The sequence below is a fragment of the Leguminivora glycinivorella genome, chromosome 7 (genome assembly GCF_023078275.1).
Source record: "Leguminivora glycinivorella isolate SPB_JAAS2020 chromosome 7, LegGlyc_1.1, whole genome shotgun sequence".
In the NCBI taxonomy this organism is placed as follows: Eukaryota; Metazoa; Arthropoda; class Insecta; order Lepidoptera; family Tortricidae; genus Leguminivora; species Leguminivora glycinivorella.
In genome coordinates this window covers 24426546-24440809 of record NC_062977.1, presented here as the reverse complement: position 1 = coordinate 24440809, position 14264 = coordinate 24426546, and the positions used below count along the sequence as shown (strand labels likewise).

The 14264-nt window shown below is 37.9% G+C and overlaps 1 protein-coding gene across 1 annotated transcript in view; it reads left to right on the top strand.

Annotated features, from left to right (window-relative positions):
- The window catches only part of LOC125228215 (ankyrin repeat domain-containing protein 29), a 92648-nt gene extending 84198 nt beyond the window's left edge, over nt 1-8450 (top strand). Inside the window, exons 4-8 of the mRNA XM_048132695.1 lie at nt 4183-4281; nt 4843-4941; nt 6359-6556; nt 7102-7197; nt 7981-8450. Coding sequence (XP_047988652.1) covers nt 4183-4281; nt 4843-4941; nt 6359-6556; nt 7102-7197; nt 7981-8160 — 672 coding nt within the window. The 3' untranslated portion in view covers nt 8161-8450. The remainder of the gene's footprint in view (nt 1-4182; nt 4282-4842; nt 4942-6358; nt 6557-7101; nt 7198-7980) is intronic.
- The last annotated feature ends 5814 nt before the right edge of the window (nt 8451-14264 follow it).

Here is a 14264-nt window from a genome sequence, read left to right as displayed (position 1 = left end):
AGCCACCTAAATATATGACGGGAAATAAGACTTTTTTTAATGATATAGAATTTTTTAATTTTTTCTAACGTGCTCTAGAGCAAATATAACAACAGATATTTTTAAGCAGAAATGAATAGCACATAATATTTCAGATATTTAGCATATAAAAACCACCAATATATTTATATGGAAATAAAAAAATCTAAAAATTTGACCGGGCAAATTAGGAACAGATAATAGTACGAGGTTGACTTTTACTGTCCCTATTTAACAATATTAACAGCATGATAATCCACCCAATAAGTTTGACCTTTATTTAATACTTTAATTTAATAATATATTTACATTTTTTGCGTGGTTTGGTTTGGACCTTAGTGTCTTATATTTAGGAATCCATATGGCAAACCACCACGCCAGTGGAGCTGGGCCGAGAGTAGGTGATGAGCCGTGTCGCATGCTTTTTATTCTGTTCTTCTATTACACATTAACGTAAATGAGGAGGCACACTGACAATTTACCCCGCCAGGCGGCGCCTATGCAAGAGTCTAGGCATGTCACTGTCATTCATATGTGAGAGAGAGAGAAAAAAACATAATTATTAGTTTCTCGCTCTTACGTCTCACGGACTAATAGGGTGGCGCCATCTGTCGTATCCTTTGAGTGTTCCTCCTCATTACATGCCTATTTCTACATAAGTAATATTTTAGGTAGATTAAAAACAGACGTTTCCCACTGATAATAAAGTCCAAAGTAATTTAAAAAATTACATATTTATTTTAGGCATGCGATTTGACAGTCGTCGAAAAGAGTATATACTTGTCAGTACATACATCTATCTCACGTTTTTCTCTTCTACCATTTGACAGATCTCCGTCATCTTGTGAAATGTATTCTTCCATTCTTCAGAATCGTTGAAGCAACGCTTGTTACAAACACGCGAAAGCTATGCAAAGTCTAATTTCGACCCATATGTCACGGCCAGGTATAGCCCCGGCGATTATCGTTAGACTTACAAGCTACAGGTCACGGGTTCAAATCTCAGTCGTCGCATACGTAGGTCGTAGATATTACAGCTTTTTTAATTATTTTTTTTTATGTTTTATTTATATTATAAGTTGCTATATTACAAGCTACTGCAATGACATTAAATACAAGGACGCACAATTCATAACAAAAATGTTTTAAAAATCTGGGTCTAAATTGCATTTATAACATTCTTGTTGATGCTAATAACGTTAACTTCTTATCTGCTTAGGAAAAAAATCGTTCATGCCATAACCAACTTAGTGCATAAAGACCTAAGTATCAAAATTGCAAATGGAACTGCGACACACTAAAAACTCTTTATCAAAATACCTTTTGTCATAATATGCTCAAATGACTTAAATGTCAAAATGAATTGCGAACGAATATTGAACGAATGGAGCGGCTACCAATATATAATAAGTATGTAGGTATTAGATATTTCCAATTTATTCCATAAATAGAAATACCTAAAAAAGGCCGCAATTTTACTTCTTCATTACATAAACTTTAAAAATACCCTACTGTATCATCTTTATCTTGGTCACTTGTACTACGTTTATTACAATAAATGTATGTAATGTATGTAAGTATGTGTAAATTTCCTGACATGTCATATCTTGTTCTCACAAAGAAAAATTTACAGGGCTTCCAAGAATCTCGAGCTGGAAGGATACAAATTAAAATATTTTCTATGAAAATAATTAAATTCGACTGCAGACAACCCAAAGGTTAATCGGATTTATTTATTATAGGTTTTAAAATAAATACCAGTGGCTCTGATCTGATAGTGGGATATTCTTTAAAATTTATTTTCAAAAGGAGATTTAATGTTGGTAATGCCATTCAAATAATATTAGAAGTGTCTACGCGAGTGTCCGAATTTAATTATAGGATAGCACATATTGAAAGTACTGTAATATGGGTACAGAAGCCTACCTATTGAAATATAAAATACATAGCAAAAAGTATAGAAAGAACCTACTACTTTTCGACTTTTTATTTACACTACATACCGACCATACAACTGACTCTAATTAATCTTGGTTTTCAAAAGTGTAAAATGTAGACCTAAGTGCGTTTTCGCATTATCCGATCTGATATCGGATGTCGGACCGATATCCCATACATTACAGGCGGAATCTTGGATTCATCTATTGATATCCTTCCGACATCCGTTATCGGATCGGATAATGTGAAAACGGTCTAATAGCGACTCAATTAGTTTTTGTTCCTTGACGGTCATTAATTTGAACTAATAAAATTATTTATTTAAATCTATACAATTACAACGAGTATTATAATGTATTATACATTCATTTTGTAATGTAATCCAACGAAATAACTTATAGGAATATATTCTACCCTTTTTGCTTGTTTTCTGATTACTATTTAGCCAATTTTTCATTGAGTCATACCATGGACTTTCAATAGGGACTGAGCTCACACTTTTTTTGCCATAATAAATTGAACTTTATCACCGGTGCAGAAAAACGTTTTTATTAGGATAGTAAAAGTGTATCCACATGAGAGGGTCAAAGTTGGGGCTTGTGTCCCTCTCGCACGTGTGACCAGTGTTAAAGAGATTACTATAGTAGTAGTGTTTTTACCTGTATGATAACTAAGTTAATAAACTTCTTAAATGATTTTTGTATTATATCGAGGCAAGGATATTCATACCTTGTAGCGAATTGGTAAGTCATTATTATGAAGCCATAAAACCAAAGATTTGCGCAATTAAAAAAACCTTTAATTCGGTATTAGTAGATTTGGTAGTAACTTTGAATATTGACTGGTATCCCCAAATAATGACAGTGATGACGTCATTCAAATAATTTTGACAGTGGCAATAAGTGCGAGAGGGACACCAGCCCCAACTTTACCCTCTCATGTGGACACACTTTTTGGCCTAACAACTCAATCTAGCTTAATAATAATATATAAATCTATGAGTCATACCGGACAACTGTCATTGTAATCCTTAATCTTTATTACATTACATTTGTAATCCTTATTACAAGGGCATAACGTCTAGCGATGGTTAGCTAAGACAGAGTATTGCGGTTGCGGGGAGGAACGATGTTGAACCTTAGGTTACCTTCAATCAATACTAATACTGAAATACAGTTTTCGACCTTATTGCATTACATGTGTCTAATAACATTTTAAAATGGCTAGGGAATTAAATATCTTGACTGTACCTAAATTACTCACAGCATTAAATAAAATGTTATATAATACAACAAAAAAAAAACAATATTTTAAATAAAGGGGGTAAAAAGGCGGTAAAAGAAAAATAAAATAAAAATAAAAACCAAAAAAAGTTAATTTCAACTGCCGGGGATCGAACCCACGACATCAGGACCGTCCGTCATTTTACGTTACGCTAGTACAACCTGAGCTATTTAAGCGATAGTAGTGGTGACGAAATATATTATTATACCATGATGTAATGAAAATGCGGTTGAACACATGAGTCACTTTTGAAATAATGCAGGAAATTACATCGTCAATGGTAGAGAGTTTGTAGGTAAGAAGAATATGAAAATACTTATTTCAGTACGTACGTATGTGGTTTTAGCGCTTCTTGGCGAGCATTTAAAGGTGGATTAATTTTTATTCTTCTTTATTATGATCCTAACGAAAAGTCTGTTCCAATTTTTTTGCTTATGTAATTTTTGCCGCGAATGTTATTCCGAGCTAGTAAAATATTGAACATCAGTCTTGTTTTTGGGGTGGTTTCAGTTTTCATAGTGTTTCAACACATAATGTATATACAAAACAACCATAACTTCACTTGTCCTTTTATTGCTTGTGTCATAACTGATTTAATTAGTCCGCTTTTTGCTACTACGAAGTATCATTCACAAAAATAGGTGGTTTCTTAATGTGTTATGAAGGTCATAAATTAAAGTAGTCGAATTTAAAACAAAAGTCCTGATTCCATTTTCGCCTGATTTTTAGTGAATTAAAATAATATTTTTTTTATTCTATTATACGTTTTTTGTCACAAATTTTGGTGGCTTAACTAAAAAAACTATTTCAAATTACCAAACTTAATTTTTGGTGACATAAAAAGTACTGTTATAGAATTAAGTTATTTTCCCAGTAGTAGCAAGACCGGATGGTTCCTAGGCTATTAATCAGTCCTCATTACTAAATTATCGTCTATGTCAGACAGGAACTAGTGCGTTGTTCTTCGCGGCCCAGGGCGGGTTCCTCGACATCGCCAGGCTACTTCTCGACGCGGGCGCTGGCATTGACGCTCCAAGCACGGTAATATAACACTCTATAGTTCAATAGTTATATTATACTTAATTTTATGTCAATGAGCGCTGGTTGCCTAACGGTAAGAACGTGCGACTTTCGATCCGGAGGTCGCGGGTTCGAACCCGGCTCGTACCAATCAGTTTTTCTGAACTTATGTGCGAAATGCCATTTGACATTTGCCAGTCGCTTTTCGGTGAAGGAAAACTTCGTGAGGAAACCGGACTAATTCCTATGGCCTTATTAGTTACCCTTCGGGTTGGAAGGTCAGATCAGATGGCAGTCGCGTAAAACTAGTGCCTACGCCAAGAGGGATTAGTTGTCAAAGCGGACCCCAGGCTCTCATGAGCCGTGGCAAATGCCGGGATAACGCAAGGATGACTTAAATTTTAAATTGACACGATTGTGTTTTACGCACTAGTGCGAGAAGTGGTTCATTATACGTCAGGTTGAAACTTCAGAGGGCCATTTGTACTGAAAAACGTCATACGATACAAGGGCGAAAAGCAAATTCGTAAACTTACTTTTTTAAGCACTTGTATCGTAATGTACTATTTTGTGGTGTTACAGGATGGCGGGACCCCGTTGTTTGTGGCGTGCCAGTGCGGGCACCTGCCCGTCGTTGAAGAGCTGATCGCGAGGGGGGCGAATGTCAATTCTGCCATGAAGGTAACTATTTAAACAAATCATTTAAGACGCCATAACGGACTGATATACTGAGTGGACCGAACTCTTCTCGATATACCTATTTTTTTTTTATACTACGTCGGTGGGAAACAAGCGTACGGCCTGCCTGATGGAAAGCGGTCACCGTAACCTATGGACGCCTGCAACTCAAAGAGTGTCACATGCGCGTTGCCACCCCATTAGAAACTTGTACATTCCCTTTTGCTGTGTTAAATACACAGTTAAACGGAGTGCACAAGTTCCAAGAGGGTTCGGGTTGCCGACGACTCAAAGGACAATAGACGGAATAAGTCAGTTCCGTAAGTCCTCCCGTCATCAGCACACCGCACCCTCGTTGAGCTCTGGCAGCCTTACTCACCGGCAGGAATACAACACTATGAGTAGGGTCTAGTCTATATTACCTATACAATGTTGCCAAGTCATGCCAGGCCAGGATAAGTACAACAAGAAGATTTTCAATCTTGCCAGTGAACGGAACGGAACGAATATATTTCTGGTCAGACTATAAAATGTTCATTCTTACAAATAGCAACAAATTAGTAAATACATTTATTTTGAATATGAACAGAAAAAAGTTGGTTAGTAAAAATGTTGCATAAGATTGTTCAACTGGCCGGATTCATAAGCGGCAATTTATTTTGCGTTCGCGCCAGGCCAGAGACACGCGTTTTAGCTAAAAACGGTTTGTATGGTGGCCCGGCGTGATGTGTACGCTCGACAGTCCATGGCCATGAATGGGTTAAGGATTGCTATTCTGCAGTCCGGGCTGAGATGATAATCATGATGAATCACTCAAAGAACTCCGAATACTCACGCTGCCGTCTGTGGTGATATACCAAGTAGCTGTGTATGTGCGATGCCATCTTAATGAATACGCGAGTGGACCTGACGTTCACGGTCGCAATTTGCGGAATGCCCACAAACTCTTGGGCGTAAAGCACAAGCTGGCAAAATCTGCCAAAGTAACGCATGTGATGGGGCCGACTGTGTACAACAGACTGCCGGGTCATGTCACAAACGCACCGTCACTGATGAGCTTTAAAGCAGACTGAAACGATGGCTTATCGAGCACACTTTTTACAGCTTTAAGGAGTTTATAGAGTACCAAATAAGTACCTAAGCTTAGAATAACTATGTAAAATATTTTAATGTTACGAATATCAATTCTGCAAATAATTGTATTTAAAATGTATGTGACATATAATATGAACTATTATGAATAAATATATGAATATGAATTGAATCACCATTAAAGCCTGAAGCGTTGTGACCGTTGTAAGGCATGATTTAGGATTATGTTTGCATCATTTTTGTGTTTTGCGTTAAAGTTATTTCCGAAGAATTGGGAAATCAAGTTCCATTAAAAGACCTAATGATAATTATGACCTTCATTTTCCAGGACAAAGCCACCCCCCTCTTCATAGCAGCCCAGAACGGTCACGAAGAGGTCTGCCGAACATTACTCCAAGCCGGTGCTAGGGTAGACTCCGCGAGAGCCGACCGCGCCACTCCGCTGTGGATAGCCGCGCAATGCGGTCATGACCATGTGGCTAGGACTTTGTTGGCTGCTGGAGCGAGGGTTGACCAGATTAGACAGGTTGGTAATAGAGTAGAAATTAAAACCAAACGTCTGATTACTTAATAGGGACTGTTTAAAATCCCCTTTGTATCTAGTATCTGTCAAGAAGTTTGTCAAATAGCCGGGGTTAGAGCAGATTATGACAGAGCTGACAGCTGCGAAATGCGGACATAAATGTGTGACAATCATGGATACAGGCGATGAAATTGCTTTTGTATTCATCACCACAGATAAGACAGGGTAAGTTTACTTAGAGAATAGAAAAATAGGTTAAATAAAGTGCAACATTTACAATTTGGTGCCGTGACCAGGATTATTGAGTCAATTAATTGGAACTTAAGGTTCTCCTCAAAAATATCGACGCCGAATCGGATTTCGTCCACCAAAAATCGCTTGTTAGTGCGGTACATGCGTACGGATGCGTACAGCGACGACGACGCGTAAGCGTTTTTATACTAACGAGCGATTTTTGACCTTAACGTCACTATTTCCAGTATTCCAGTACGAAGCCGGATTACCTAGAGTAAATGGCGTGGATAAAATGAGATGTTTTGTCATTTCAGGATGGAGCCACGCCGCTTTTCAAGGCTGCACACAAGGGTCACGCTGCCGTCGTTGTAGAGCTGCTCAAGTATAGGCCCAACCTTGGATTACTCCCTGTAAGTCCCTAATTAACATTATTGACAATGACATGGTTATTTATTTATTCAATTAATTAATACTTAAAAAAAAAACAATCGTTTATGAACATAACCTACTTACAAAAAAAACTTAAAGAAATAAACTAAAACTACCTAAAAATAAAACTTAAAATAATAAACTAAAACTACCTAAAAATAAAACCTAAAATAATAAACCTTGCCCACGTGGCAAGGTACCCATCACGCAGGCAGCATTCCCGCGCTGTATTGCGATTGCAATCTTTTGCGCGAGAAAACTGCCCGCGCGAGGGTCCCCCGTTGACTCCCTCAACCGCCTGCCCAGTTCTCTGCAGAGCCCGCGCGCACCGCCACCCCACGGACCGAGTGTCTCGACACCAAAAGCTACAAATTAAGCTCTTTAAATTCGTTAAATGTCACGAATTCACTTATTTAGGTTGACTTATGTATTTCTGTCACAAGGGTTTGTTTTTATTATCAATGGGTCTTTTAATTTTGCCAAAAACGTTTATAATTTGGATGTTTAGATTATTGCAATCCGATAAGAAATCTGAATTCAAAGGTTTATTATTTTTAGTTTCTCCGTGTTTTGTAATGCGCCTATTTTTGAAGGCGGTTTTATTTTTTTTAATTGGACACACTGGTCCCTCCCTCTTTACATATCATGAATGATTCAATTTATAGAAAAAACCCTAAAGCAAGCCCTCACGAGCTGGATCATAATATTCAAGTCATGCTCCTATAATATTTACTTTTGACTATAACAAATCCTATCCATTCCAGAACGGTCAATCCCCCCTCCACGGCGCCGCCATGTTCGGGCAGCTGTCGTGCGTGAAGCTGCTCGCGCGCCGCAGCGACCTGCGCCTGCGCAGCGCGGCCGGCCTCACGCCGCTACATGCGGCTTTGGCTGCTAGGAAAAACGACGTGGCCGCTTACTTGAAAAGGCTGGAGGGGACGTAGCGGGGGAAAGTGATATAAAAGTCTTACCAGAGAATCTTGAAATACGTAGTTAGTTATCACTGAACCGCGATCAGATAGCTGTCCCTTCATACCAACTTTTAAGTATGTATCCCATTTTCATAGAGTACCGCCGGTTGATACTGAGCCAATTCTTCAATATTAAAAACTTTCTCTTGTAAAAGCTAAGCTTGTAAAGGCTGCCAGAGCTCAACGAGGGTGCGGTGTGCTGACGACAGGAGGACTTACGGAACTAATTTATTCCGTCTATTGTCCTTTGAGTCGTCGGCAACCCGAACCCTCCTTGGAACTTGTACACTCCTTTTTGCTGTGTACTTAACACAGCAAAAGGGAGTGTACAAGTTTCTAATGGGGTGGCAACGCGCATGTGACACTCTTTGAGTTGCAGGCGTCCATGGGTTACGGTGACCGCTTTCCATCAGGCGGACCGTATGCTCGTTTGCCACCGACGTAGTATAAAAAAAGCTACATCTGATAGGGTGATTGACTATTCGTCAAATAAGTTACTTAACACTCTTAAAACGATCAGTGAAATAAAACATTGACAATGACTTCACGGTCCAATGCCGCCATTTAAATTTGACCCAATAGTACATTGTGCAACAAGGGGAGGAAGTTGAATATTACTAACGAGAGTAAATTAAATCGCGACGGCTTGCCGGAGCGATTTAAAGACTCGAGTTAGTAATATTCATACTCCCCGAGTTACACACAATGTTTTTCATCACACTCGCAATGTAAAAAATATGTAAATAGATGTAAAAAAGTTAAGTACGGTACAAGAAATTTCATTATTCCCTTGGGAGAACGATTTTTCTATAACTCACGCTCCGCCTGCGTGGAATAGCACATTTAAAGTGCGGGTGTGATGAAAAATATATTATGACTACATTTTTTTGTTTTCCTTATGTAGTATTCAGTATTCTAATATATAGGTATATAAAACCAAGTTGGCAAGGTTCCTGGTAAAACTTTTAAAATACACTTAAACTTGAATAAAACGAATGGATCTATTATAAAATCTCATTATATTCATAACGCATCTCAAAATATAACTATTTTGTATTCGTATACACCACTAACCGTAGATGAGTAATTCCCGAAAAGTTCGTACAAACTATCTTTGAAGATCGAAATGTACAAACTTTTCGGGAATTGCTGAGATATAGTTATATCCTAGCTTAATGACGGCCTTATGCATACCTCACATATACTAACGTAGATCTGTTCATAGTTCACTAAATTAAAATTAATCACTTATCGACAAAATATGTACATTAGTTTTTTATCATTGCAGAAACGTCTGCGAGCGATATTACATATTTTTAAATTAAAGGAAAATTCACACCTCGAACCTGCGACCTCTGGCCTTGCCGGGGCCATCGCGCTTCCAACTGCGCCACGGAGGCCTGCTGGATGTGTGCGAATTTATCCATGCCTTCCCTCAATTCTCTACCGCCTTAGGGTGGCGTTATAGCAAACATCTACCCGTAAGAATAGATCTTAACAGGTACTGAAGTCTCAATTTACATTGAGAATTCGCCAGTAACAATGTGCTAACCCACACTAAACTATGAGGTCGCAGGTTCGAGTCCTGCCGGAGGTGTGAATTTTTCCATTTTTCCTTTAATTTAAAAATATGTACAGTCAACTTATCTCATATGCAAGAGCTTACAAAGTCAATTTTTCATGGATAAATAAAAACAGTATGTTACTTTAATACAAACGATCAACTAAATCATGGAACTTAAAAATCAAAACTTCACTCTTACATATTCAATCAATTTTTATGTGTTTTGGCTCGTCGATTCCGCCAAAGTTAAGGTTTAAAGCTCGGCCACACATGCGCGTTTTTTTGAGAGCGTAGGCGGAGCGATAGCGGAGCGCATTGATAGCGGTGCGCCGGACGAACGCTGGCATTGCGCCCAGCGAACGCCGGCGGGAACTAACGAGCGCGGATTGCGAGCGGAGCGCCAGCGTTCGTACGGCGCTCCGCTAACGCTACACTATTAAAACGCTTTATGTGTGGCGGAGGCTTTAGGAAGGCGTTTCATGAAGACAATTGGCTGCTATTTCTTTACCGCCTTTTTTAGTGCCACGATTTGGTTGCCGTCTATATTTTCCATTCGTTCTGTAAGGTATGCCTTAAAATGCAAAATGTGAGTACTTTTTGTTATGTTTTGATCAAAGGTCGGTTGCACCAAACCATCTGTCACTGAATTTAACGTTGGCATTTTTTTATGTATTCCATAGACCTGCGTGACCTGTGGTTGATGCAACTGGCCCTAGGAGCTAGTATTTGAAAAAGGTTTTACTTCAGCAGTGATCATTTTAACTGTACATTTTAAGTACACATTATTATTAATTTTAAGGTTAAATTCTTACTCTTTTAAGTTTATATTGGTGCTGTTTTAATCTTAAGCGAAACACGAGTACATTTCATTTATAATTAATACTAGTCAACCATGCATACAAGAACCGTTGCTAATGTTATGATTATAATTTTACACCTTATTTTTTAATTTATTTTATACTGTAATCTACAATATTTATATAGTTTAAAAATAATTATTCATCTGGATGTTTTTACTTTTCAAAATAATTTTGTTAGTAAGTAAATCAAAAATAAGCATAATTTTAAAAACCTACAAAACATAGCAATGGTTCTACAAAAATGAAGTACATGAACTAAAAAGTCTTACAGTAAAATTATAATTTCTAGACGTAAGTTTCTACCATTTTCTTTAATGGTGTTTTATGTACGTTATTTTAAAACAATAATTATTGTTTACATGTTGATTTACTATTTTTGAATTTGGGAATGAATGAGTTAAACTAATTGTATCATTTTTTAAATCAGCCGTCCTATAAGCATGTTCATTTGTTCATACATTATAGTTTTAAGGATGTAATATAAAAACGCGTATTTTAACCGGTCAATGTAAGTAATTAAGTGTTGTATTGTATTTAATCGAAATTTCGTTAAACGCACGAATGTAAAATAACATGATCGCATAATCGAAATCGGCACGAATTTTAATAATTATAAAGGACCCTCAGGTTTTCAGTTTATTGAATAAACTCTAGTAAAAAAAATGCGCTTGCTTAGTGGGATAAAGGTCTACTAGGCTCACCGAGTCGAATCTCATTAATTCGCCTTCTGCATTTATTATGATACTGCGTCCATTGGCGATGCGTCGAATCGAATTCACCGTTCATAGTAAATGTACGGAGGACTCGATTCGACGCGGCTCGATTCAGCGTAAGTGGACGCCAGGCTTAAAATCTTTAAAGGAGAATCTCAACATTGGTTTTTGAAAATAAAGCCAAGAGAATACTGTAAAGAATCTCAGCCATTAAAAAAACATAAGGTTGATATTATACGATACTTTGATAAATTCGTTTAATGATAAATTAATTACATTTTATATAAATTAAAATACATTTTACTTGATTTTACCCAAGAAATGAAATAAGCATTTTAATTGTGGATATTATGCATTTGTCTCATTTCCATAGCAATGTAAAGCCTAGCCAGAGATATATGACTACGCCATGTTGCGGAATTTTATTAGAACTATTTTTAACCCCCGACTGCCTGTTTGTCTGTCTGTGTGTGTGTCTGTCTGTGGCATCGTAACTCCCGAACGGATGAACCGATTTGGATTTAGTTTTTTTTTGTCTGAAAGCTGAGTAAGTCGGCATCGTTCTTAGCCATGTTCCATGAAAATCGGTCTACTATGTCGCTGTCGGGGGTTTTTCAAAATTTTAAATTTTTGGTTAGGTTATCTTCATACTATATTGAACTGTCACTGCATACATCAGAACAACAGCGCCCTCTTTACAATAGCCTAACCTAGCCTAACCTTCAAATCAAGGGCGAACAGGCATCTGGGCGAGCTCACTCCATCGTAGGCCACGTCTTTACCTTTGGCTAGTCTGTGGTCAAGATTACTCTTTATATAAAAAAAGCCATTTCTCGTCAGGTTTTAATAGAAGTTCACTATCAGGTTAGTTACAAGGACTGACTGTAGTTAAGGTTGAATAGTTGTTACATTGTTATTTATGTTACGGGAATATAGTTGTTTTCCATATTTAATGTCTGTTTTATTTCCTAGTTATGCAATATGTATACAATTTGCAATTTGGTGTGCAATTTGTTTCCTAGTTCGATAGATGGCAGCATCATCTCTCACGCTATAACGTGATCCGGCAAAGGATCTTAAAGTTATAGGGGTAGGAGGTGCAAGCATACATTGCAGCGGTTTCACTTAGTGCTCAGGCCCCAGCCGAATGGCATTTCTGCGACGCGAAACGCAATCGAAACGTAGCAGAAATGTAGTCTGGCCCTGTCGCGCCAATACGCAAGAGCGATAGAGATAGATAGCTACGAAAGAAATATTATCGTGAGCGTTTGTGCATTCGGCTATGCACAAACGCTCACGAAACGAAACGCCCGCCCTCAGACGAGCATTTTTTTTTTGCCACTTTTATATAGTGTGATATTTTTGAAAAAAAAAAATGCTATTTCTACTCAGAATTACTAGCTTTTTCAATCCTAGTAGTTAAAAAAATTTTCCCATACGATTTTTTCTTATTTTGTTACCAATTTCCGTACATGTTGTATGGGGCAACAAAAGAGGAAAGTAACAAAAATGTATGGAAATTCTGGGACACTTTGTCTCCCAGTGAGATTGAAAGTACTCGTGATTCTGAGTACAATTGACCTAAAACTCCCTAAAACAACCAAAATTTTTTTAATGGCAAAAAAATAAGAAATTCTCAGATAGATATCTATCTCAATCGCTCTTGCGTATTGGCGCGACAGAGCCAGACTACCTTTCGCCGCCGCTTTTCGTTTTCCGGCCATGTAATGTAAATGCCATTCGGCTACGGGCACAGAATATATAATATTACAACTACGGGGCCTGTTCTGAGCGAGCATTCGTTCGTTTGTGCGCAGATGAACACACTTGACTTCAATACCTTTATCGGCGCACGAAATGCTGGCTCCGAACCCGAACTGTACAGAATCCTAAGTGAAACGTAGCTTTACAGTTGGTGAAAGGCGCCTAGCCTACAGAGATAACATATAATATAACATTAGAGAAGTTTCGACGGGTACCACGGCGGCCGAAGTAGTATAACGGTGAGCACAGACCCGGGTTCGATTCTCAGCTTTAGAACCAGTGGGTTTGGTCGCTTTATGTGGTGTATGGACTGTATGGTATGTAATTCTTGTTTATTTTTATGTTGCTTTGAGCAAAAATTCAGTTCCTGCAATATTTTTTAAACCTAAAGTGATAAATATTTTTTTTTTACTTTCGTTTCCTACCTCGGACACTGGCGATCAAATATATGAAAGAGGCGCGTTCCTAGCACACAGTCTAAGCTCGTGTAGGTGAACGCGTACTATGCTTGTATGAGTGACATATGACAGGCCGACTGTTAGCGTTTTTGACAGGCGGTAACTGTCAGGTAACCGAGAGGGGGTGGGTGGCGATTTCAGCGGGGAGCAGGAGTGGCCATACTGTACGATAGTACTCTTTATTATACTGTGCCGAAGGTCTGGAACACTATTGTTGTGACGGAAAAGATCTGACTGATGTTTAGAATGGCTTTGAATTGTCATGTTTTAAATTTTATGAAGAAGTTTTCATACATTGAAACAAAAGAGGATTTATCATTTGTTTTATAGATCGAGTCAATTGTTATTAGCGAAGACGCGTGCCTCATAGATATTATGATATTAAAGTTCTATTAAAGGTTAGAATTTATAAATCTGCACGTCCGTGAATGACACACTGACTACAAATAGGTGAGTACTTTGTTAAATATGCTTGCAGTTTTTTCAAATCACTAGTTTTTTCCACTCAATTCGCTCAAAGATTGACTATACTGTATTGTTATTTCACTACCCTCTTTCCTTCCGTGGGTGTTGTAGAAGTCGACTGTGAGATATGAGTTCAGCTGCGGTGTGGGCAATGAGCTAGCAACCTATCACTTTCAACCCATTACTTGCTAAGAGTACCATTGAAACTTGACTACCAGAGTCTGTTCGGAAAGTCAAGAGTCGAGAAATGTAT